The sequence below is a fragment of the Aythya marila genome (genome assembly GCF_965140915.1).
Source record: "Aythya marila genome assembly, chromosome: 15".
Lineage (NCBI taxonomy): Eukaryota > Metazoa > Chordata > Aves > Anseriformes > Anatidae > Aythya > Aythya marila.
Window position 1 is genome coordinate 16,669,506 of NC_139056.1, and position 26,632 is coordinate 16,696,137.

Here is a 26,632-nt window from a genome sequence, read left to right on the forward strand (position 1 = left end):
CTCATTCATACCATGAGATGCCCACATAATTTTCACCAGTTTTTCAAGTTAAAGTTTAGTAACTGTTCAAAGTTAAAGTAATTTCCACTACAGCTAGAAACAATTGAATTCATGTCCTATATTTGTATCTTAGACACCAGGCCTCCTAGCATATCTTCTAAGGAAGGCCAATCTGTTCTGAAATACTCACCATATGAAAAACTGTACAAAGCAGCTAAGCAACAAAGGAAAATTAAACCAGTTGGATCTGTAGCTTGTACACACAACCTTCCATACAGCCATAAGGCAGCCATAACACTGTGCAAGCATAATTCATTTGCATTACTTTGCCTTTCACCACATCTACAGAGAACATATATTCTCTGTCATCTTTCAGCACGATACTCATATTGGTATCTTTAGTTTACTGGTTCATCTTTTTTTACAATTTGCATGCGTTCTACAACTGAAGATACCTGAGTTTTGTTTGGCTCAGAATATTTTTCCCCCTCACACTTTGTTCAGCCTACTTCGTGTTCAAATCAATTAGCAGATTGGAAGACAATACAGCCAAAATTTAGGATAGCAATTTCAACAGTATACAGTGCATCTTCATACAAAACTATTACTGATACTCCTTAACTTCTGTTGACAATGAAAAGCTTGGTAGCATGGGGCAGAGATAAAGCTGCCTTAATAGCTTCTTAATTGTGGATATTCAACACAACAAAACGAAAGTCAATTAGCCAGCTGTAGTGCAGTATGCACATTGGGAAAAAAGATTACAATAGGAGGAAAAAAAGAGAAAGCAGTCCCAATCCTTAGAATCTAGGGATTTTTTTCTGATAATTGCCTGATAACTATTCAAGAAACAAGGACCCTGAAGTTCCTAGATCATAATAAAATTTTCATTGTCTGGAAGAGCCAGGTATGAATTAGCAAAAGGTCACATGATATCAAGGAAAAAGTGCAAACAAATAGAAAAATCCTTCCTTTACCCTCTTGGGTATCAGACAGATCGACAGTATTTTATTAGTGTGTTAAAATATGGCTGGAGAACTCCAGAAAACACAGTAAAGATGGAATTATGCTTGGGAATGTAAAATTGTTAAGTAGATCAAAATGACCTATTAAGGAAGTCTGCATGCAAAAGAATCAGATAAAGGAGGAGAATATTGTGCAGAGGTGGCACAGGCAAGGAGAAGCATCAGCCAGAGCACAGGTTACTTTACCTTGATGGGCTTGAATTTCAGGTAGGACTTTTTCTATGACTGTTAATGCTTTTCTATGGTAATCTGCTTGTGCTTCTAATAACTGAGAACAGAAGCCACATTTTAAAAAAAAACAAAAAGAGCATTAGCTTCTGATGAGCACATAATACAAGACTAGAAGGTTTAGCACAAGAAATGTTATATTTGAGAACTGAGTGTCTATGCACTTTAGTGCTGCAATCAAAGTCATACTGAAAAAATACTCACCATAACAAAGAATCTAGCATATTCCCCTTCTTTGGACACAAAGCTGTACATATCTGCTGCAAGTTGATCCTTTGAAAAAGAAAAGAATGAAAAATAGGAAATGAAATTTACAAACACATTTCAACTCATACACAAAGACAGTATGTACATTTATTTTGCCTGCACTAAGCTTGAACTATTGATTCAGGCAGCACAGAAAACCAGTAAGCCACCCACCATGCTACACACTAACTGGTAAGCTCCAAATGAATTTACAAGATGAACAAGTGGCAACTGCAACCTTTTCCATGGGGTTAAAATCAGAAAATGCTGTTTAAAAATACCTAATTGGGTGCATGTGTGAATACTATATAGGATCTATATTGTACTACTTGTGAGGAAAGTATGTGCAAGAGTGCAGTTCATTTTTGTATAGCTGGCCAAATGCTTTTAGGCCACCCAGTTGATTTTCTTTCAAGCAAAACTCATTCAAAATGCCTACTTTACATAGCATAGAAATTGGCCCATGAAGTCAGCAACTGAATTTATGCCAATATGTTATTTACAACCAACTCTCGAATGCAAAGACAAGCACTACTACATGGTTTTAGAGGCTCAGATCAGCTGCCTCATAACGCAGTATCCAACAACTGAGAAGTGAAAGCAAACGTGAACTGCCAAGAGCAGTCCATCAATATTCCTTTTATGTCAGCAACCACAGCTTCATCTAGGTAGCTCACACTTCCTGGCTACTCAGTGGCCTGAAGCACATGGACACCCTGGACACAGTTCCTTCTTATAAATGTCTCAGACTAAACCAGCAAGTAATGTAAGATATACATCTTCAAAAATAAAGTTCCTTTTAAATTAATGCAATTTAACGCTCACTGAGCACTAACTATACCTTTAGGACAAACTATTTATTAACAGCCATATAACTTGTGACTACTGTAAAGCAGACAGCTAGTTCCACAAACAAGGTTTACAGAAGCTGCCATACCCTGATCACTATTGTTACTGATCAGTTATGTACAGAATAGAGACTCATCTTGTCCTACCTTGCATTGTTCTACTTTATTTCCAGCTTCATCCATCTCTTCTTTAAGAGAATCTATTTTCGAAGGATGCATTTGAAAATTTGTTCCTGAAGTCTTGTGGGCTTGGTTGTATCTGTGGAAGAAAGGCTTCAGTCATTTGATGAAACCTAGTATTAAAACGGAATCTGCATTCATAGGTCCTTTCTAAAATTGTTTTCTTTTGACAGGAAAAAAAAAAATCATTTCAAAGGTTTTCCAACTGAATTAAGAAAGGTGTTCAAACTTCTTACCTTCCTCTTGCAGAATCCCAATCCAACACCAACTTTGCAAGCTGTTTCCTCTGTTTTTGAATGTTAGGGATCTCCATCTAAAAACAGAATTCAAAGTACATTTACTTTTAAATTGTGTAATAGACTAAACTTTGTAGGTTTCATGTCCACTTTCCACTGTTAACAAATGACTACTTAAAACAGTTTTATTATTAGCAGCAAGATAAACTATTTTTGCTCAGTTTATACACAAGTGTCCAGACTTGGATGGAGTGACTTACCTCTGTTAGCACACTCAGTGGTTCTAAAATTTCTCTTTCAATCTGAACTTCATGTTGAGACAGCTCCATTGCCAGTTTATTCTCTGCATCTCCACATGTATCTAGCATTTTCCTTTAAGAATTGTAAAAAATTGTTGCAATATGAGTTACAATTGACTAATCAAGAAAGATTCAAAACAAAACAACTGTGGGTCTTTGTCTTCTGCTACCTGTTTGGAAACATTTGCATTGAACAAAGCAAGGCATTACTTAAAAGCGTAAAACCAAGCTGCTCTTTGGTGTCATTGGCAAATTCAGTATAGACAAGAAGTGTTATTAAACCTCTGCTGTCTATAATTCCTTAGCCATTATAATAACTTTGGGGGCTTTAAGTCGCATAGATGATTATACTGGCCCCAAATACAGCGAAGTTAATATTTATTTCGTAGCCCAACCTTCCATCTTACCAGATGCAGAAAAATTGCTCAGTGCAGTAATTAATTTTCCCCTAAGCCACTTTGATATAAAAAGTCTTAACACACTATAACATTACGTAATCAACAGGAAGCAATTACAGGTCCCAAGATCATGGATTTGACCTTTATTTCAAGCTTGTTCCAAGGAAAAAATCCCATTCTCTTTAAAGGCTTTACCTGCTTTCTTTAAAATGTTTAAATTTTGCAGCAGTTCAAAAAAAATGCACACATTTTTGGGTAATTCTATACAGTTTCTATTGGAATCCCCATCAACTGCAAGGAAACAGAGCTGCTTTGGCAATTCATTCTATTGACGTTCTTTTGTTTCAGCCACTTTCCCGTAAATAGCGAATCTGTACCTTGCCAGGATAAGGAAACTGGCATTATCTGAAGTAGAAGCCATTAACACAAACCTGCAGAACACAGTATTAGATTTTAAACTCTAAACAGAGGTGATAGTTTTATCAGTCCATATGGAGAAAGGAAATTTTCAAAAGCTTTTACAATAGAAAAGAATCAGAATCCTTTGGAATGTAATTCAGAGCAAGCCCAACACTTGCCTCCATAAACACTCAAGAAGAAATACTTGTTCACTTTTTCTCCCCATGGATTAGAGAAGGAATCTAGAAGTATTAGTCTTATTAGGTTGAAAACAGCCTTTGTGTACGTAAAGTCTCTAATTAGAGCTCTAAAAGCAATAAATAACAGACTACATCTTCTAAAGCAAGTCAGATACTTACCCCAGAAGAGTTTCATCACTTAGCTGGACAGATCCTTCTTGCATATTTTGAGCAAGAGCTGTTAGAGGAAGCTTTTTCTACAGAACAGAAGGAACAGTGATTCGTTTACTTTATGCTAATCACCTTTTCCAGCTTTCCCAGTACATTCCCACTAAGTTTTTCTCTTATTCCATATGGTCTCTATTATACACATATGCACCTCATTCTTTGACCTTAACAAAATGCCAAGTCACAAAAACTTTCAACCCACAATACTCATGTTTCTCAGATACTTTGAAAAGCACTATTTTCTCTTAGTTGGAATGACTGGCCCAAAATTTACATCAACTACTGTAAGACCAGTAAAAAGCTTTGAGATTCAAGCAACTAGCTCGTTCATCTCTTTGCAGAGGTTCCTTCTCTGTGCTCCTGTTTTCAGAAGGACTGTTTTTCAATGAAAGGAATAAAGCTGAATATTAATAATTCCTGGTTTTAATGCACCAAGAAAACCTTCCTGTAACTTTCTTTAGTAAAGCCAAGGAGTACACAGAAGAAAGTTTACAGTTAATTTGAGACACCAGTGCACAAAGGTAATTCTAAACAAAAGGAGCAGATCAGAACAGAGCATCATCTTTTCTTAGCTCTTATGAAAGCTGTAAGTACTCAGCACACTGCAGAAGCCGATGTCCTGACATTACTAAGATACTTATCATGTATCTTAGGTCATGTTTGTATATCTGGATGGTGAACTGCAGCTAGTGCTTTAACAAATAATGTCAACATGGGAGATGACTTCACAGTTTTTCTTCTCTTGGATAATTTAAGGTATAGTGACTGATCAGCATGGTCTGAATATGGTCTGGCCTTCTCCAAACGCAGAAGACAAACTAAAGAGCAGTTGTACTTACATGTCGCTTATCAGAATCTGTACCATGCTGGCCCTGAAAACATGCAATTAATCGCTTCTGTGCGATATGGCAAACAGATCTCACAGTGTCAAGACGTCTCTCAATCTAGTAGGCGGAAGCGGGAGAGAGGAGGAAAACAAAAAACAGAAGTTATTTTCTTGGCCTCAGCAGAAAATCTTCCTCCTATATGACATTCAGTTTTGGTGTGCTTATTTCTCAGGGTCTACAGATTAAAAAGAAGTTCAGATGCTTAGCAGCATACTGACAGCAAAAATATGTGGAAGAGACTTAAATTGCTTCTGTTCTCAGTGGAGATTCAGCTGGAACTTGTAACACCCAAGATACTACGAAGCAGAAGAGAGAAAAAATTTCTCCCTGCTTTTTGTCTCAGCAAGAGAGAATCAGGTTGGAGCAGACTGCACATGCAGATATCCAAGACAATAATTTAGGAAGAAAACTGGAAAAACTCTCAGTCTTTCATTGTGAGTTTGTAAATTAGAATTGTAGAGCATCTGACCATTTCTTTACATTGGACCAAACCTGTGGCATTTCAACCTTGCTAAAAGGTAACCTTCTCTGGCTTTTAAATGCTAGGGCAATGTTCCTAAATGCTAAGTAAAATAGTATCTTTGGGCACAGATTAATGGATTCAAAAAAGTACGTGGAAGGAAAAAAAATAGCATCAATGCACAGACAAGAATATACCACGGTATATCAGAAACATGACTTAACACATGGAATGTGAATATGACAAAGATATACAATGAAATAAAACCCCTTGAAAGAACAATGTATGAAAGAACACTACAGAGCTAACAACAGCAAGCGATGAGCACTGGGACAGAACTGTTCACAGCACTGAGCTCTCGATGCACAGCACCAAAAGAATGTGGTTTATCAACATTTTGATGACTCCCCAGGATTAGGAGGAGGAATGGTTATTTAAAAAGTAAATTTCTGCAGAAAAAAATCTAAACAGACTCAAGCTTTTGATAACAGCTCTAAAAACACAGGTTACATTTTCAGGAGGGCAATAATTCTCCCCAGCTGTCCTATCAGTGCATAAATACAGATTACTGCTGACAAGAGCATTAATTTTAGTGCTAAGTTATTATACTGCGTTAAGTATGTTTAAGGTCACAGTACTTAGATTTTAAACAAGAAATATTCACTCTTCCAGAAGAAGCAAACTGCTACATTCTAATGAACACTGAATTCTGTAAATTGTCATTTAGAACAATATACATCCAGGTAAGAATGACATTTTCCCCTCCCAACACGTTTATTTCACACTTATGGGCAATAACCACGGTATAGCCCTAAAGTGACTGCAGTCCACAATTAGGTCCCAGCAAAAGCAAGTAGTGAAAACTGCAGATACTAAATAAATGGCAGCTCTGGCTGAAAACAAACCTCGGTGGCTGTGTTCTGAGAGAAACTGTGAGGGAGAAGATGCTGATGGGAAGAGGCACAGGCAGATGAGACCGACTGGGTGAGGATCAGCACAGGATCACTGCTGCTGACATGGGAGCCCTGTCCTGGATGCACGAGCACGCCCAGGACTGGGCCCCCCAGAAGAGGGGAGCAGCAGCTGTGTGAAGCTCTGGCCTGCAGGAGCACCCAAAACTGGACTTTGGGGCTGCCCGGCAGCAGCTTCTGCAGGTCCAAGGGGGAGGTGGAAAAGACCCAGTGTAGGAGGGCTGGTGAGTTGGAGGACCAGAGCAGGAAGACTGAAGTCTCACTGGCTACACAAGGTGGTAATGGGACTAACAGCTCGACAGCCACAAGATGAATCCAAGCTGGGCTGCTCCAAAAGCTTAGTAAAATCTATTTTGGTAGAGTAAGGTGCAGACAAACTGCACCTGAAGGGCTGCTCTGAAAGCACAAGGCACCACCTAGAATTGAGCTTGTGCTCTACAAATAAAGTCCACTCTGAAGTCCATATGAAGCTGCATGAAGGTGGCTGTACTGTTTACAGCCTGCTGTTGCAACTAAAAAGTTTAATTTCTACTGCCTTATCATCGAGATTAAATACTACTGAGAAATTCCAAACCAGCCTCTAATTGTGAAGAACTTTTTTGTAACACAGTTTATCAAGCATGATTTTGGCAGACCCAATGATCTCTCGAGGTCCGTTCCAACCCCTACAATTCCGTGATTCTGTGATTATCTGCACCTGAAACACAGTAACAGCAACTGAACCATCCTACAGATCCCAGCACGCTAACAGCCTCTGTCAGCCACGTGTGATGCCTTACGCCCCCTTCGAAAGGCATGCATATTCCTGACAGCCTCTTTCCAGGCAGTCTGAATGCCAAATTCAAAGGGCAGATGATTGATAGGAGGAACATGACCCCAGAACTTCATGAGACTCCCCTCTGATCTGCTTTTTAGTTCAAAGTGTCAGGAAAACCACGAAGGACATTAATCTCCATTAAGCTACATTTGAACTGAAAAATGTGACCTACAGGCTTTACTGTCTGCACCCACGGGGCATCTTCAGTGAACAAAGACATCAAACAATTGCTCCACTATATGCTACAAGGGCATTCCAGAAAGTGGGCCTATTGTAGAAGCCCTTCCAGTACTGAGCTGCATTGCTTCTCTTCAGGCAGGAACACATTTAACAGAGATACTTGAAATGGAGCATTACACTTCAGAAAACAGAAAGCAAGCCATGGCAATCCTATGTCAAAGTCTGAGACAAATATAAAAAGAAACACTGTGAAACATGTTTGGAAAACAAACAGCCCCGTGCTTTTAAGCTCTTTAGTTAGATAAGAGCCTCCCTCCCCTCCGCAAGCCCCCAAGAGCAAACAAACAAGTGAGTAAATTCTTCCACTTGGGTGTAGCCAGTCTGCTCTGTGCCTGGGAAAGCCTTGCTTGCAAAATTTTTTTGGCAACAAGCAGCAGTACTTCTGGCTTTCACTTCTTGTTACTACTCTGCCTTTAACCAAGAAAACAGATGGGCCCTTGAAGGCTATCAAGGTGTTTTAACAGCCTTTTTGCCATTTAATTGCACACATCCCTTTAGAAATTAAAAATGATATTGTTAAACTGTTAAGATATTTACATTTCAACCAAAGCAGTTCCCTGGAAAGCACGGCAAAGTGTTTCAGGTCAGCTCATTTCACCCTTACTCAAGATGATTTCACTTGTTCTTGCTGAATTCAGGTTTAAAGCCATTACATTCTCTCACCTTCTACTTTAACCCAAACAGCTGGAGAGATTTGAAACAAAAGTAACACCTCATTTGTTTGGCCCATGTGTTTTCTGCAAAGGTCTTGAACTTAAAACATATTAACATGCTTTGTAATTGACTTGAAATAACCATTACAGTCCAAGTCCAAAAGGAGAAGCTAGCACATCTGACTTCCCCAGCCAATTCACCTTCTGTCCTTTTTTTCTGTAAGAACCTTTCACAAAATAACCAAAGGAAGAAAAATATGTAGAAGAACGAGTCTGTAGTCAAATTTGTTTCATGTGATTAGTCAACCTTGTTAATCTAACAATTGCAGCTAAAATTCCACCATGAAACTACTGTTTGATTAGATGGCATACTTTTAGAAAGATGACAAGTCTGCAAACAGAACAAATGTCAGGGTGACAGATTTGAGAATATTTCATTTTAAGTATGAAGCATTTGTACATTTATTAAGAACAATTCCAGACTTCTAGAAAAAAGTCATTATCAGTTAGCAAGCAGCTGGTATGCTTTTCACCACTTCTTTTAAAGCCCAAGATGACCTCTTCAAGAGAAGCACAAATGAAGACAGAAACCAGCTGTGCCTAATCATAGCTTCTTCCCAGCTCATCATACTCCACCAGACAGCCTGGCAAGTCATTAGCACTAATGGTTCGTAAGCTTAACAAGCTAGTTCATCTAATCAAAAGAAAAAAGATAAAGCTTCTTCTTTCACTTTACCAAGCTATATGATAGGACTAAGAAAGAGAAGTAACAGTTTTTCCTTGCAAATTTTAACAGTTTTTTCATGTGCTAAGAAGTCAGCCAAGGACATGGTTGTTTTCATCCACTTCATTTGCATTTTTCCCCCCACATTGGGTACTCAGATGGCTCAAACTTTAGAGACAGAATTTTAAGAATGCATATTAACTGTGTTACGATACCTGCAACAGGTCTTCACTAAGTACCTCCGTTTTCTCAGCCCTAAGTGAGGAAAAAAAGAACACAAATTAGCATGGTCAGGGTCAAAGACTGCTTTTAATAACTGCTTAGTTGCAAATGTAACTCATTATAACCTCTGCTGCCAACACCACCACCTTCACCATGCCGTAGGTAGCACTGGCTCTTGGCCACTGCCAAGGAAGAAACATTGATGGCTTGCCCAGCACAGAGTGCTCAGGAAAGCCTGACATTCCCGAAATTCTCAGCCCACAGCACTAATCCACTGCATCGAGTACAGAGATGTTTCAAACTGCACACGACTTAACACAAACTGGAATCCTGAAAAACTTCTCTTAAATGCAAATGTTTCCTTTTTCCTAGAAATCTGCTTAAGAAAAAATGCAACTGGTTTCTACATCTATGTTACATAATCAAAGTTTACATTATCCCCCCTTTAAATAACTCTAGCCCTTAATTTGGCTTAGTGCAAGAGAAACAAATTAGAGGCAGGTATTTCAGCAGTTCATTCACCCTCTGTGCTGACCCACTTTTACATATTTACGTGATATGAAACAGACACCACAGAAGAGGAATTCCAGCATACCAGAGGAGAACACACATTAACCTAACAGGCAGTTTTATGAAATGAAACAGCCACCTCAAATGGCATAATTCAAAACAATTTCTAAAAACATTTAGGATACCTACAACTAGATATGTATGCATCATTAAAGCACTGAGCTGCTGCAAATCCCATGAACTAGCAGGGAGTACCATGAAGGTTTATGTGAAAAATCTTTCAGTTTGACTGAGAGTTCACAGTTTTTCCCACCCGTGCTGCAACAATCAAATTACAGTTACTATAAAATTTTACAAATTCACTTTTAGCTATTGGGAATTACAAAATGAATTTTACTTTTGGAATAAAAAAGGCTTGTTCTGATATTATCCCATGATCATGATCCTCCCATTATACTACTTCAAAGCTACCGGATGCTTTTGAACAGCTCTAGGCACAATATTAATCTAAACCCACCAAATACTTGCCTAGAACTTGCACACCACCTCACATTCATAAAAAGTATGATTTCTCTCCCTCCCCTGCTTTTCCCTAGGTAGTAGTACCCATTTGAGTGTAAAAGTAAAGAAATTTACACGAAGTGCTGGCAGAAGTTCATTTTCATTTTAAATATTGTTACCTGCAGACTATGCAGCATTGTGCAAAACAATTCTTGTGTATACAACAAGTCCCCTTTGCACATGTGATTGGTTTATCAAGTATTTAGGGTCACAACCAGAAAATCCAGATCTCCTTTGAAGTCAGGGACTGTTTTTACCAGTCATCGGCTGTGGCAGCACAGCGTCCCCAGGCCAGAGCTGATTTAGAAAAGCCACTTATGATGATGTCAGGTTTGGAAACGCAGAGGGAAGACCTCACCCTTCCTGCAGGCCCACATTCCACCTTTAATAACGAAGCCAAGAAAGAGCCACTAAATAATATTGTTTTTCAGTGACCACTGCCATGAAACAGAAAACTTAACCTTGTGACAGCAGCACGGCCTTTATCTCCTTGCTGAGCCGTCAACAGGGAAAAAGCAACAAAGCACCAAAGGTACCTGCCTACCTCAGCACAGCAGGAGCTATTGCTTTTAGTTCTAAGTTTATGCCTACCTGCAGCTCCATGGGACGCTAATTTATTCTGCCAACTAATTAAAGAATTCATAAATCTATGCTAAATATTTTTTCCCACTGCTACTTACCCCTTACTAGGTCTTGTTTGTGCCTTTCCTACTAGGTAGCATGAAGCAACAGAGGAACAGTGCCTCCTGGAATCACGAGCTGGTTAGCAAGGGGAAGATGCAGCTGCAGAGAAGTTCCCCAGCCGTGACGGGCTCTGGGACCCCATCAGAGCAGGTCCCTGGCCCTTGGCTGGGAGCCCACCACCCTAACCTCTCCCTGAGAATGCCACAAACACAGCTGGCCTCTCACTAAGGTTACACGGCTGTTGGCATTCCCAGCAGCTGGACTCCGTGCCATCAAAACAGTTAACTCACCATTGCACCGGGATGCCCCTGCAAGCCATTACTAACAGGAAAAGCACGGCGGAGCCCCTGCTGTGCCAGGAGGCCCCAAACATGCTGCTCGTGCAGGATCCACGGGCACTTCTGCATAGTGGGATGCCCACAGCTGGGAGCAGGAGCTGAGCACAGGACCCAGTGGCACAGCAGGTACACAGCAGCTGCTCAGCTCCTTGCATGGCCTAAATACGAAGCAGCCGCTGGGCTGGCAGCTGAGCACCATGAACAGGGCTGAGCTGGTCCCCTGGGAAAGGCAGGGTTCTGAGGACAGGAGGTGAAGCTTCCTGCTACACCTCGAGGCAGGACACTGTTATGGCAAAAACTTCTATATGAGATGGCTGGTACAAAGTTCTTCAAGTAACATTCAGCAGTGCCATTGTTAAAAGGCTGATTCTAAAAACAAAATGGTGAACGTGCAATGGCATACTGCAGCTAGAATCATCCCCACAACCCATACAGAGGATAAATACCGAGTTCCTTTGAAACATCACTTCCAAAGTGTTTTCTACAAGGAATGAGCACAACATTAACCCACTGCACGCAAACCAAGCGCACGGCTCCCGGTACCTCTGGAAACAGCAGATGAGAATTCCTGAGATAAAAATGTTTACCTTTATTGGGGCAAGAATTTACATATGTATGGATGAAATAAATGAGATCTATTAAACCAGAGCTGGAAAGTTTAAAAAAAAATAAAGCTTCATCTAAACAATGTTTGAGATCTCCCTGGCTTCACAGCAGAGTCCTGTCCACCATCAAGGCGTCAGTACTCACCAGGGAAGATCTCCGGAGCAGGTCAAAGCTACAAAACCAGTGGAAATTTACACCCCCGAAAGGCTAACAAGGAAGGAACAAGAGCAATCCTGACATGCAGAGCCATAAAAACTTGGGCATTCACAACAGAACAAGTGACTCAGTTCAAGTATCAAAGTGGAAACAGAAACCTTGACTCACGCCCCGAGGCCGGGATGCGGAGCTGGCAGCAGGTGATGCCCCGGGAGGGCAGCTCGTGTCATGACGAAAGGACGAGTCTGCGCACCCAAACTCTGGAAAGCCTTCAGTGGAAATGAGGAGATACCCACCGAAACATGAGACTGAATTAAAGCTAGCCTTCTGGCTGTTTGATTTTCCTTCAAGTATTTGTTTGTTACCCTGAGTAACCAGATTAGCGCTTGCTGGCACGTTAACGCTTTGCAGCACCTTTGCGGGGCGCCGTGCTAGCAGCACATCCTGCCGGCTTCCACAGCACAATAGGCAGGACTTGGTGCCAGGAAAAATGGAAGAATCAGCAGCTCTGTTCCAAAACAAGGCATCCAGAATTAGGTGACAACTTCCCTTCTAAAAGGTTTGCTTTTTTAATCCTAGACCAGACTTCGTAGCAAATATAACTTAAAGATGTTTCGGGACTAGCAGCTTAGTTCAGCACTGTACTAAATTGCAGGGACAGCCTGCCTTTTTAAGCAGTATGAACTACACATAACCCAACTTTATGGGGCCTAATGATTAAATATGTCAAATCACTTTAAAATCAAAAGAAAGCTGCCCTCGGGGAAAGACCTGAACAAAACGAACTCAACGACCCCTTTCCAACAAAGGCACAGGAGAACATCACCAATGCTCAGGAGAACCTGAGTGCCATTTACTCTACATCGAAAGTGACTGCTACAATCAGTATCCAAACATGAAACAGATCGTCGCTTATGGCAGCATCTTTCTAAAGTTCTACTTGTTTTGGACTTTCTTTGAAATCCAGGTGATGCAGGGAACCTCTTGTCTTCCTGCTCAGCAGACGCGAGGTACGCTCCAGCCCTTCCTCCTCCCTGGCAGCCAAGCTCACATAAGGCTCATTACTAAACTAGATTTTAAAACAATACAGGCTGTAACACACAGATTTCCCGTTCCCCATATCCTACCCGTGTTCTGTATTTCTGTATGCTTTTCAGAAGCTGAGATCTTTAACATCAGTATGTTAAATGAAACGTGTGTAACTAGAAAGCAAGAAGTTCTACGACTGTGGCCTTTGTAAGTGTGTACATTAAAGGGCACTTTTCAAAAAGCACTTCATTACTGAGGAAGTATTTTGTTTCCTTTGGCAATCAGTGGGAATACTCAGCTTTCTGGATATACTACAGGAGTTTGGTTTAACCTGCGCAGCATCGTGAGGACAAGCCAGAGCAAAAACGTTTGGCCAAGTGCGCTCCTCACACCACAGAAACCAAGTTTATTGCCCTACACAAGCCTCTAATTAATCCCCTTTGACTTGCCTCCATGACAAAACTAGCACTCAAACTGGAGGTAAAGCTACAAATACCAACCTTCACTGCAGGTGATTTTTTTTCAAGACCAATATTCTGTAAGTTATTTTTAAACAAGCTTTAACATCACTTCACAACAACCGCCAGATGAGAATCACCTTTCAATATTTACTTAGTGTTTAGTGACCATCACTAGCAACCAGCCACCAGTTAGACTTCAAGCCTGCCCACTATCCCTGTTTTTCACTCAAATTAACAATATAAATTTCTGCACAAGTATTAAAAATGTGGTCATTGTAAATCTGATGACTGTGGAGACTTCAGTGGCAGTAGCAGAAATCAAAACCAAAGGTTCCTGTTTTGGAGGAGATAACCCTCAAACTGACTTCCTATGGGAAGTCCGTGATGGAGAACTGTTTTTCATGCTTAAATGATGCTCAAGTCACCAATTTTAACTCATGTGGTTACAGCAGTTTTTGTGCTTCCTTTAGAAATTCTCTAAAAAATGGTGCGTCACCTCCGAAGCACCAAAATGCTTCTTTAAGATCTGCATCTTCAGAACCCCAGTAGGTGCAAAACTACAGCTTGGGACTCAATAAAGAGACAGACAACTATTTCTACTCTTTTGCCTTCCTTCATTTTCTCCACTGAGTTTCTCCATCGAACTGCCTGACCGCTCTATCTAAAAGCTACAACATTGACCTCTCTGTAATCTCAGCCACCCGGTTCTGAAGAATGAAGCCTGTCTGCTCAAATTAAAGGCAGAGCAGGCTTTAGAAAGATAATCTTGGAAATAAAGCAGACCATGCCTTCAGTCGCAGGGAAGCCCATGACAGCCTGTTCGCATTAATAGATCTGAAATTCCTTACTAAGTGAAATGGATCCAAGGCCTCCTCTCCCAGGCGAAGCAGTAAATTTAGCTATTAAGGACAACCGCAGCCCAAGCCAAATCCTATTTTAGGGCTGTTCTAGGAGGCACAGCCACAGCAGCAAGGCCCACACCACACTGCAGAACTGCAAACCCCTCCCTGTGAAACAAACAGGTTTTAGTATTTGATATTGAGAGTTAAACCACATATACTACAGTTTGAGGGAAAAAAATACTGCTTAAACAGTTAAGTTTATCTAACAAATCAAGGTGATTGCGAGCAACACACACTACAAATCAGAGACAAATTTAAGTTGAACTTTCTAGATGACAAAACTACAATTGTGGCATAAATGCAAAACCAGACTTAAAGCAATTTTGTCCTAATAGAGGAAGTCACGTATCAGTGAGCAGTCTTTCAGTCCGATAGTTTTTAAACTTCTGGTTACAAATAAAAATGTACTGCTGAGTGCTTTCAGTCAACTGTTGTCCCAGCAAACTGAATACTTACTGCTATTCTATTTCATACCATTACAAAGCTTTAGCTGGTGAAGCTCTCCCTGTATTCCTTTTCACTTTCAAAAAAAACAAACAAACAAACAAACAGAAAACCACCACCGAGAATGTACATCAGGACATAACGACAAAATGTGATTTCTCTTTAAGGTACATTTGGTTTGCGTTCTCTTCAGAAGCTATTAGTACTTCTGCAAAATGCTGTGGTGAGGGATTAAAACTCTAGATGCTTAAATCCAGTCAGGATGAAATCTAGCAGTGGTCGTATGTTTCTACCAAAGTAAAAGCTCCTACTTTAAGCAGTGAAAAAAAACAGTGGGGAAAAAGAAACAAAGAATTTGAGACCAACACAAAGTAAAGATACAGAAGAATAATCTCCTGAGCTGATCAAATCACAGCGTATTTTCAACGCCTCGCCTTTTTTCCCCTTAGGTATTAGCATATAAATTTCTCATGCTAAGTGAGCTCAAATATTTAACACTACTACGAATTTGACCTTTCCAAACATGTCAGTTTATTAATTTATAAATGATGTATGCAAACACCCTTACACAATATCTTGGTAAAGAGTTATTTTTAACATTTAGCTGCCCAATGTTTATTTACATTTAAAACTTTATTTTCATGTAAGACCAAGCAAGCAACCTTTGCTTCCCCAGAGTAATTTGATCTAAAACCAGGTTTACAATTTTGATATAAAAAAGCAGCAGGGCAGAAAAACTGCAGAACAGGAGGCTGGAACCACGGCTGTGGGGATGGGCACTCCCACTGCCTGCCTGGGCCGCAGCAGCCGCTCAGCACCACCAGGGCGCTCGGTCTCACCCCAAGGGCAGCCAGGCTCTGGGTGTGCCGGGGTCACAGAGCTATTGCCCCACGGTGAGGGATTGCTCCAGCTCCTCTCCCTCCTGAGCACTGGGATGAGATCCATCCCCTGCAGCAAGGTGCCAGGAGCTGAGCCGCTGGGGGACCCGCTCGTCCCGCTGCTGCACCGCAGCCAGCCCAGAGGGATGAAAAATAACTGGGCTGGAAGAAAACCCATTTTTCGGTCAGATCAACTTCACCACCAGGTGAAGCATACCAACATGGGGTAGGGATAAATGGAAGGGAAGCTTGGGAAACACCGCCTCGGCAGAGAGAGAGGGCACTGCTGCAGGGCCGAAGTCAGCCGTACCTCTGCAAGCACGGAGTTAAGCCGGCGAGTGACATTTCTGGATAAAAGACTGGCTCAGTTATTTCCTACCTGTGGGTTTGGCAGCTTTTAATTTTAGACAAGGATTAGTTCCCCTGCCAGATTACCTGCTGACACAAGAACTCCCTTATGATTAAAGAAAAACACAGCTCAAACATAGCCCGAACTTTCACACGAGATGTTACTTTCTGTTCCAGCTACTACAAAAGTGGATTGCCCACTAAGTAAAAATACTCGAGTTTTCTGACTTCTTTAAAACCAGAAATCCTTCACTGTCAATCATTACAAAAGACCAGAAGAAGCAGTACTATCTTTTGCAAATAGAAAAGTTTTTCAGTGTAGACATGCTTGAATAGGATAAATATACAATAGAAGAATGAGCAAACTACAACAAACTGCTACAAAATCGTAACTTTTTGGGGCACATTTGTATGGTTTTGGACTTCGGCAGGACATTTCAAGCTACATATTACATTGCGTAAGTGGTAAAAAAAAAAAACTAGAATTCCAAATGAACATTTCAAAGTTAACACTGTTGTTAATTTAATACACTGTCCAGACAGGTCTATTTTTAAGTCTGGGGATTCATAAAACTGGCAAGTGAAAGCCTCTGAAAAGGAACCAAACTGAATTCAACACAAATAGCAAAACAAGGAAATACAGAAGAGGCAGAACAATGAAGTAGGAATAGAAAGTAAAAATGCAAAGAGGAGCTGGAAGCATTGAAATAACAGTTAAAAAAAAAGTCTAAGGTCGACCTGCAACATTATACGACTGACTAGCAGGACAGTCACAAAGCAGGGATTGCTCTACGTCCACCATTTCGCAGTGAAGCCTTTGCACTGATTTTCTGATTAACAATTAACAGCCAAACCCTTTATTATGTTTCACCAACAGGAAAACCAGCTTCTAACTGAGCTGAGTCTCCGCTGGTTAGCCTGCAATTGAGACTACTCATCCAATTACTGGGTTTTACAACGCTGGATACACAAGTCTGTTTTTCTGTTGCTTGGATACGGGATATACAAGGCCAGATTAATGTGTGTAACATGGAGAACTGTGCCATTACCACTCCGCCACGTGTTGCACACCATGTTTTTGGTGTTCTATCATGAAACTGAAAGTTAACTCTATCACCAGATTTCTGACTGAAATATGAGCCTCTAATAGCCCAGTAAAGGTTTATTAACACTTCAGCGCACACTTGGACTTCCTGTTGCAAAACCAGGATTACTTTACCCTTGTGTTCCATTCCCACAGAAACCAGGGACAGATCAGAACACTTAATCTGCAGGGGAAATCGGCTTACGGCAGGACAAACCAGCTAAATGCTCAACTGAAAGAGACGCTGCAACAGCTTAGCTCACACGTTTCTATTTTCTGTAGAAAATGAAGGTAGGATCGAAAGCTAGTATTTTCATACAGAAAAGTAGTTTTTAATCAGTTGGATTAGTATTTCTTGTGTACGGCTTGGTAACTGGTTCATTTATGTCAAAAAAAGTTGGCATCGAATTGTTGTTCCTTTCAAATCCCTGTAACAGCCATAACTCTCAGATCTGCACGCACAGCAACTTATCTTCTAAATAACAGGTCAACCTCAACTCATTTACAGTTTTCTCCTCATCTTCTCTGTGCAACTGTCAGATGTAGAAGTTATCAGCTTTTCTTGTATTCATTTTCACTCTGGAAGTGTTGTTAGGATCTTGAGAAACTTGCAATATGGACAAAGAGCATATTTATACAAAACTCTCTGTCAAGTGATTGCTGGTGCAGGACAACTTGCAAGACAGATGAAAGAACTCCTTTATAGACCCTTGCTATTTAAAATTGATTCAGGTATTTTGCACAGTCAGTTCTGCAGATTCCTCAGCTCCTTGAGTCACTCTGCTGCAGTCACTCCAGGATGTTCCTGTCATTTTGCAATGCAATTAACTGCACCAGAAAACAATCCGTGTCAAGGAAAAAAAGGCTCCTCCTCACTCGAGAGAAGAACTTGTGACCTCACCCAGCTGGCTCGTATTTATGAAAGCTAGCTTCCTGTTGAGACAGCAGGACTGTCCAAGCATAAGATGCACCATGATTCTAACATGCTTTTATCAGCAATGGCATAACGACTACAAACTCAAACATTTGGTTCCTAAGGAACACATTTCAGTCAAAATATTTTAATTCAGCCAAGGAAGCAATGTTACAGACAAAAAAAAGATACTTGTACGTTCCCTCTTTGTCTCTCGTCTGGACATCCAGCGCTGCTTTCAGCACAGCACCGCGCTGAGGATCAAGTTCAGCCGTGCTTGCAAGACGGGAGGGCGAGCAGGCAAGCAGCCTGAACAAGGAGGCGATCACACACACACTGCTCTGGTAAAACCACTCGCTACGTCATCACCGACTGCTGCGAAGCTCTTCGGTTCTGACTTAACAAGAGGTCAGCCACAACCTCCCCAATTTGGCTCGCGCTGTTAAACTCCCACGGGTTTCAGACCGGAGCTCTCCATGGCACACGGGGCACGGCTGAGGGACGCGCTACGTAAGGCCCAACGCGAAGGGCTGGAGGTTCTCCCAGAGCACTAAAACGTGGAGCTGCTAACTCCAACAAGCTACAAAACGCGTTGTTTTTTTTTGGTCAACACTGTGCAGGATATTAGAGAACATCTAACTCACTGACATGTTTTTATTTAACTATACCCTAAAAAGACCATACATATTTGGCTTTTCATTATGTGCTAATAGTGTCCTCCAGTCTAAAGAACAGTTCTGCTTACAGATCTGTTATCACTAGTGAACCTAAAAATACTATGCAAGTATCGAGAAATACATTTGCTTTCCTAAATCCCAAGCATATCGCATTACAGCATCACGTGGAAGCAGCTCATTAGATCACTTCTAGCTATTTTAGCAGCTTAAATCAGTACTATTTTAGGATGTCTCAGACACACCTGCCACCCCTGCACAACCCATCCTCTCCTCTGGTTCCCTACAGCACCTCGCCCAGGTGGCTGCACGGGCACAGGACGATGCCGCAGGCTCCGCTTAACATACTGTGACACAAGCACAGCGTGACAGGCTTGGCAAAATCATTTTCACTCTCCTAGATCCTCCAAAGCCTGGTGAAACAACCAGAAAAACAGACACACCAAAAGAACTAGATTTTATTCATCATTTTAAGGCAGCGTAAGACTGTGCTTTCCTTGGGTGTGTGCTCTGCTCTCCCTCGCTGTGCATCCCTGACCCGACGGGCACTCACGTGGCAGAACAGAAAAGCCCGAGGTAATCCAGCTAGAACAGATCCCATGGCATGTGTGTGTCTGCCTTTTATTGTTAATATTTTATCAGCCTTCTCATCTGTTTCAGCAAGCAGCAGTACAACAGCCAGAGCCAAAGGAGATGAGAGCATGCAGCTAGAGGCACGCAAGAGGACAACTAATATTTTTCAAATCCCTCAGCTTGGAGTCCTTTAATTTCTTTCTCTGCAGCAAAAATCTGAAGAATTTTACACATTGCCCACTCAGCAGTCATCAGGCAAGCCTGCCAGTTATGTAATACTTTATTTCTTCTAGCCAGCAGGCTTTAGCTAGTTCTCTGCTAGAAGGCACAAAACCTTATTCAGATATCTTCAAGTCAACAAAACTGAACAGGTCTAATACAAAGCAGACTTTATCAAAAAGTTTATATAAAGGTTTGAAAGGCCTTTTCTGCCTCTACTAGGGGAAAACAAAATAACTGAAGCTGTACCTGCACTGGAAACACCCGCTGTTCTGAAAAATAGATAACTCGTCCAGAAGTTCATTCTTACGGATTGCAGGCATGGAGAAATGCTTTTCCCTCCCACGTGAAAAGCTTAAAGTGAAATTGAATAGCTGAAATTTAAAAATGTGGCCTTTCAGAGAAGCAGGGAAGCTGGAGCCTTACGATAGCAAGGATGGCACAGCCAACGCACGGAACAAAGCCAGCCCAGCACTGCCAGACACTACCTGAGCTACACATGAGCAGCCAGCAGCAGGCTGAGGGGACAGGTGGGACATCTGCCCGAGCCCTGCCTTCCTCCCTGCTCCTCTGCTCCCGGCCGCTGGGGAAGCCAGGCATAGCCCAGCCGTGTCATTCCTGAGCTTTCGTGTAGTCTGGAATCTGATCACAAGTGACGACACTTTTTTAGCTGAGAGTGAGCGAGTGCTCATTGAGTGGAAACCTGCTGCTGCCCTTAGGGAGCACGGCAGGCACAGCAGGAAGTATCTGGGCAGCCAAACGCACCAGCCTGCTGGAAAGCACCACACCGCAACGCCTAGGAGTAAGGCTTCAGACACTGGACAACTGCTGCTGAGTGGCAAGGTGCATTCTTAACAGTTTCTAATCGCAGTGATTTTTAACTAATTCTTCAGACCAACACGGGATCTTCTCAGTCCCCGAGGAATTGAGATAGAGGTCAAAATACACACACTCTTGTCTTCTGACTGTGAGATGCAACCCCTGCTCTTACCCGGGGTCCCAGGAGCAGGTGCTCAGCCTTTGAGAACTCACCAGCACTCCGCTGGGACACAACTGCACTGAAGGAAGCCACTACCGAGTCCTCAATGCAGGCAAATTCAGGCCATTTTTCCTTTGGCTTTAGCAACTCTGCTTTGAAGGGTATGCGGATTAATGAGATTAACAGATGGACAAACAAAACTGACAGCTTGAACACAGTTTACGTCCATAAACTATTCCACTTGTTGCCGCATTAATGGAAGTTGCAAATACACTGCTAAGCACAACAGTGAGCAGACCCACGCTGAAAACATACTAGCTGCACATTTTTCTGTAATTGGAAGTTTGCACTATTAAAAAAGATTTATGAGCTGCACAGCGCATAGATTGCGTAAGCTTTACCTTAGGGGTGCAGGAAATAGATAAATATGTCGATACCACGCAACTTTTGTTGATGTAGCTTAGGCTGAGAAGCAGTGCTGAGGGGGCCGTTAGCTGTTTGTTTGTGGACATCTCAGATTGAGAAATTCTACCTGAAGTGGTGCTTCCCAGTGCTGCACGTACGAAGCGGTGAAGAGGCAGCACAAAGCTGCAGCAGCTGTGCTCCCAACTGCGCTGCTCACTGCCTCCTCGCTCTGCCTATTCCACAGCCAGACTCCACCAACACACAGGTTTTTAGATAACGCACTCCTTCTGCTATTAGTAGACAAGTGCTTTAGCATTTGCATGCAGTTCATTTCAATCAGCCCTTGACAATTAGCTACACGAGCTCTGAAAGCCTGCACATGTTCAGGAAAACAGACATTCCCTAATCCAATCTCCTCAGACTCTTTAAACCTGTCATTGAATTAATCTTCCTTCTAGAAGAATCTTAAGTGAATTTTCTAATTACAGAGACCTCAAACTTCATTTGGAGATAAACAGGAAATGTTTACGATGACTGTTGTAAACACTGAAACGAGGATTTTCTTTTTCTTTTCATGAGTACTCCGACGTAGACAAAGGCTAAGCTACAAGACCAAGCACAAAGCAAAATTTTCCCCTTGCACACAGGCATATTTTAAGGTTGTTTACCATTTTTTCAAATATGTTTACCAATGACAAGCACTTCAGTAAATGAAGTTTATCATACTAAATTTTTTTTTAAAGGATGCTTGGGTGGGCCAGAATAGGGGTTTAGATTCATATTTATTTTTTTTTTTAACACATCTGTAAAACAATTTGATTTTATTTTAAATAGCTTTGTAAGGTTCATGTTATATTGAAGTGCTTTAGATTCAGAGATGAGCAAACTCATTTTACCACAGTTTTAAAAAAATTAGTTTGCAAAGTGCTCTCAGTAGAAGACCAAGATGTAAAAAATGCCCTAAGTAATAATTCATAGAATTCTGAAAAAAATAAGACCAGAAATGATAGACAATAATAATATGGGGGAAAAATAACTCAGACCACCCAGTTTTTCCATGATGAATGACTATAAATTATCAGTTTCCAGATCTCCCCCTATACATATCAAAAGCAAGCTGCTCTGTGCTACACACAATCACTGAAGTTATTTTAACTTAACTTGCTTTAGTGTTGTGCCACACTAATGCCAATTCCAACATACAGATTGCCAAGGGGTTTGAAGAGCTGCTAAATATAGTTTACTATGGTACCTTTCATGCACAGCACGAGCTATTAAAAGATACGTGCAAATACTGCTGCTGAGTCGCAGCAATGTCATGTGTACAAGGCATGGAAAAAACTCTGCACGCAAGACGTACTCAAACAGTAAAACTTGTTAAGAAGCTACAGTAAGCTGACTTTTTGACTAAAAAAAGATCTAAGGCTGTTTGTGGCCTCTTTTAGACTTTAATTAGTCCGAACTGCTGCTCCCTGGTTTAAATTAGCCTAACAGCCTGCGAGGCAGATAAAGGATCCCTCCTGGTAAAGACAAGTGCGTCCACCTAGCAGTCCTGATCCTACCTGACTTCACAGATCTAAGCTTTGCAAACCAGTTGGCTGGAATAATTTTTAATCTGTACGGTACACTAAAAGATGAAAAAAGAAATTGATGGGAACGTTAATAGTTAGGTCCCCAGAGGCACAAAAGCCTAACTTGCGTAGAATTATTAGACAGTCTAACAAGTGTCATTAATTACCAACCTTTTTTTCTGTAACTAAACAGCATGACACAAACTCCTCCATGGACTCATTTCTCATAAAAATTACTTGCCTACGTAGCTCCAATGCTTATTAGTGTATCATCTGAAAGCCTTTAATGACAATACTTCTGAGCATTTATTTTTGTCAGAGAACTAGAATACTTCCCGAGCTTCTAATCAAAATCTGTCTCCGTTCAGAATTTATTAGAGTACAAAAACTGTAAGACTTGGATAGATGAATTCCCTCAGTGACACCACACACAATATAATCTGTTGTTATTTCTGAACCCGATACACTGCTGACCTGCTACAATGCCTACCTGCTTCCAAGGCACCCAAAGGAAAGGTGCGAGCGGGCCAGGCAGGGCACCTCACCTCTGCAAAGCTGCGAGGCAGCAAGCAGAACGCATCCCATGATGTGCCCCTCACAAAGTGCTCAGCCCAGGCAAAGCACGCCTGAAACACGTGTGGACAGAACCCTTCCTGGTCAGCACGGGCTTGGACTTCAACGCAGATAAAGTTTTGGAGGACTTAATACCTACGTTCCATTAAAAGCTATCTCAGCACATAGCCTCTAAGGAATCACTGGCCACCTGAAATTCAGAATGAAGGTTGTTATTCTTTTTTTTTTTTTTTTTCCCCATCCCTCTTATCCTTGAAGCCTCACTAAGGGCTTTGAATGTCTCTTTATTCTGATACATTAACTCAGCTCCTCTGGAACTAATGATTGCCAGGTGAGCTATGCCTCCGCTCCCCTGCTCTGCTCTTGGCCCCACTTCTTTTGAACTCTCTCTCATCAGACATGAGATGCTTCGTGATGACATGCGAAGCGCCACACTCCCACCGAGATTAACCATTTATGAAAGGGGTCACTCGCCTGCTCCAGGTCAGAATACCTCACAAAGGTTCGGGTACCACGTCCCGACAGAGGCAGTGGGGCAGCTGCCTGGTCCCGCCTCGGGCACTGTCTCCAGCACAACTGACAGCGGCTGACCCCAGCCGACAGCACCCGAGGGACCAGCACTTGAACTGCCAGTTTTCAAGTGAAGGCAAAACATCCTGTTCGATCTTCCCCTTTCCTCCATGTTTATTTGTATGGACAAGTAATTGATATTTCACTTCAGGGGTTAACCAGACCTTGCTTCTACAGCAGCATCATTTACAGAGGACCTGTCAAAAAAAATAAAGTACTCAGTGGCAGATTGAATACTGCTCTTGTTGAAGGCATCCAGCAATGTCCACAAGATAATTGCTGCCGAATATTTAACACCACATCTACTAATTATTGGGGAATCCTGCTCCACTTAACTAATCCCCTCTTTAGTTTCTTACGTGTATTTCATAATGCCATATAATTCTGACCATGCCGACTCACAGGCTCTCAGAAATGCCATTCCTCTGCTTTAGCAAAGCTCCTGACCACCTTTTCTTATTCCTTCTTCTTCAGCTAAGGAGTTACTTTCCACTGATCCCAAGTCACATACACATGGTACAGCTGCAGGCAAAGCACGCCAGCCTTCACAAGCTGACCATAAGGAAGGTTGTATCACTCATACACATGGCCAGCTCAACAGAATAGGCCCTTAACTACTCTAGATTTAAACATTGCTTCATTAAAAAGAAAACAGCTATGGGTGTGCTGACCTCACCGTCACACGCCTGTCCCCAGTTTTGGGGAAAAAAGCTCAGAACGAGTGAGGAAAAGAGCAGAAGAATACACCCCTTTCTGATACACCACCACAAAAAACAAGAGCCAAAGGTCACCCAAGGAGGCAGCAGATGACACAGATGGGTGGATGTGACACACACGGTAAATGGCAGGGAGCACTCTGCACCACAGCCTCGAGTGCCACAGGTGAGCCAGCAGAGGTGAAGGGATGGGACCCTCAGCACAGCTGCCAGACGCTCTGCTGCAAGCGCTGCTTGTCCGGTGGGGCAGCCCACTCGTCAACTGGGCATCCCAAGGGTGAACAGGGTCCTAAAAAGCTGACCACATCTCTTCAAGAGATTTACCTGACCAGTGTAACGCTTCTGACAGAGCATTAGTCTCATGGTGTTCAGCATATGGCTAACCAGCAAGTTACAGCAACGCGATACGTATCAGCCTCAAGAAACAGCCAGCTGCGACCGTCCCAACACCTCTCATAAAGACACCGCGCACCTGAAGGCAGTTCGTTTTCATTCAACTACACCTAGGCATAAAAAAACAGATAAAAAGCACACTGCAATTTTTTTTTTCAATGCTACGGAATTTACAGATTTACGGAAGTCAAACTCATTTCAATTACATAAGCGTTTTTCTTTAACTTGGAAAGACACAAATGTTCAGGTCAGCAACAAGAGTAAGAAGTACATCAATAAGACTACAGCAGGCAAACCCCTACAAAGGGCAATCGGGTCGATTCAAACCACTTACAGACTTTTGCATGCAATCTATATGCAAAAGAGGCAACAAGTACTGGTCAAAACTTTAAGATACTCCTCATTCTTTACAGCCTTCTCACTTCTGTTTAATTCAAAGAAAAGCTTGTATGTTCTTGGGTAAAGAATCTATACTGCTAAATGAACACTCTTAAGACAGTTTATTAAAAAACCCTTTGTAATTAGACAGAGACCTGATAAGGATGTGCCAGCATTTAATGCCAACAGGAAAAAGGAGAAACATGGTTTAAATTGAATTTCAACTATTAATGTTAACTGTATGAAAACAAACGAGTCGGTATCATTAGGGATACCTTTTAATGAAAAACTATTTCAGGTAGTTGTTTGTATTTTAACGAAACCAGAGAACTTTGCCGTTCCAGGCACAGGCTGCTAACACCCCAGCAGCCTGCCTGGCACGCACGCAGACGGCCACACCCCGGGAATCTCAGCTGGGAAACGAGCGACGGCCGCGTCTTGCGGGGATCCTCGCAGCAGACACTGCTCAACCACGGCAGCCAAAGGTCGTAACGAAGGTTGGAGCTTCTGCTCCCAACGCAAACACGACTATAAACACTGCTCCAGATTTAATTCTTCTTTTCCCCCTGAGGTAAGAAGTAGCCCGAGATGTTTATCCGACTCGGTACAACACAGATTACCAGAAATTCCACTTGGGATTTGGAGCTATGGCCCAACACACACAAGCAGGAACTCCAGTAATCACTCCAGTGATTTTAAAGTGTACTAATTTACAGAGAAAACTCTATGTGAGATGGGAATGAAAGAACACAGGATTGGTTTGGAAGTTATACCCTACCTTATAGCAAAACAAATGCCCTAATAAAACCTGCTACTTTGCCATTATTAGCTGACACCCTTGTCTTTTACATCCAAATAAACTCCAAAGAAGATAAGCATTGTATTAAATGGATTACTGGAGGAAAGATGTGAAAGCATGAACTCGAATACCCTGAAAGTATACGCTTTGGGATTAAGTTTTCCTTACAATCTGAGAAGTTTCTGGAGGCCTGAAGAATAACTCCAGAGCCCTGTTCTACCAGGGGGAAAGCCCGGCTCTGCTCCCGAAGGCTTCCCGGGGCCCCGCCATCCCGAGGCTGGCGGCAGCCGCTCTGACGGGACCTCGGGTATTTTCGTCCCCCCCCGCGGCCCCCTCGGCGCGGATCGAAACAGCCCCGTGAGCAGCGGGAACAAAGGAAGCGAAAGTCACGAAGGGCAGGGAGGAAGCGCACGGCGCGGGCGGCCGGCAGCGAGCCCAGCCGAGAGGCAGCCCCGGGCCCGCTCCTGATCCCGGTCCCCCCCCCCGGCCCTCCCCTCCCCGCCAGGCCCCTCCGCAGCCCGCCCGGTGCCCGCTGCCCCTCGGCGGGGCCCAGCCGCGGCCGGGACCCGGCGCTGCCCTCAGCGGGGCGACCCCGCGGGGCCCGGCCCGGCCGATCCGAGCCCCCCGG

At 42.4% G+C, this 26,632-nt stretch overlaps 1 protein-coding gene across 7 annotated transcripts in view; it reads right to left on the reverse strand.

Annotated features, from left to right (window-relative positions):
* The window catches only part of ARHGAP17 (Rho GTPase activating protein 17), a 41,631-nt gene that overhangs the window by 14,856 nt on the left and 143 nt on the right, over positions 1 to 26,632 (reverse strand). For all 7 annotated transcript variants that reach the window (XM_082772483.1, XM_082772477.1, XM_082772479.1 and 4 more), the window contains exons 2-9: positions 9,234 to 9,273; positions 5,106 to 5,210; positions 4,219 to 4,295; positions 3,024 to 3,135; positions 2,764 to 2,840; positions 2,495 to 2,606; positions 1,458 to 1,526; positions 1,212 to 1,293 (exon numbers count right to left, since the gene is read on the reverse strand). In XM_082772483.1, the coding sequence (XP_082628609.1) occupies positions 1,212 to 1,293; positions 1,458 to 1,526; positions 2,495 to 2,606; positions 2,764 to 2,840; positions 3,024 to 3,135; positions 4,219 to 4,295; positions 5,106 to 5,210; positions 9,234 to 9,273 (674 nt within the window). The remainder of the gene's footprint in view (positions 1 to 1,211; positions 1,294 to 1,457; positions 1,527 to 2,494; positions 2,607 to 2,763; positions 2,841 to 3,023; positions 3,136 to 4,218; positions 4,296 to 5,105; positions 5,211 to 9,233; positions 9,274 to 26,632) is intronic.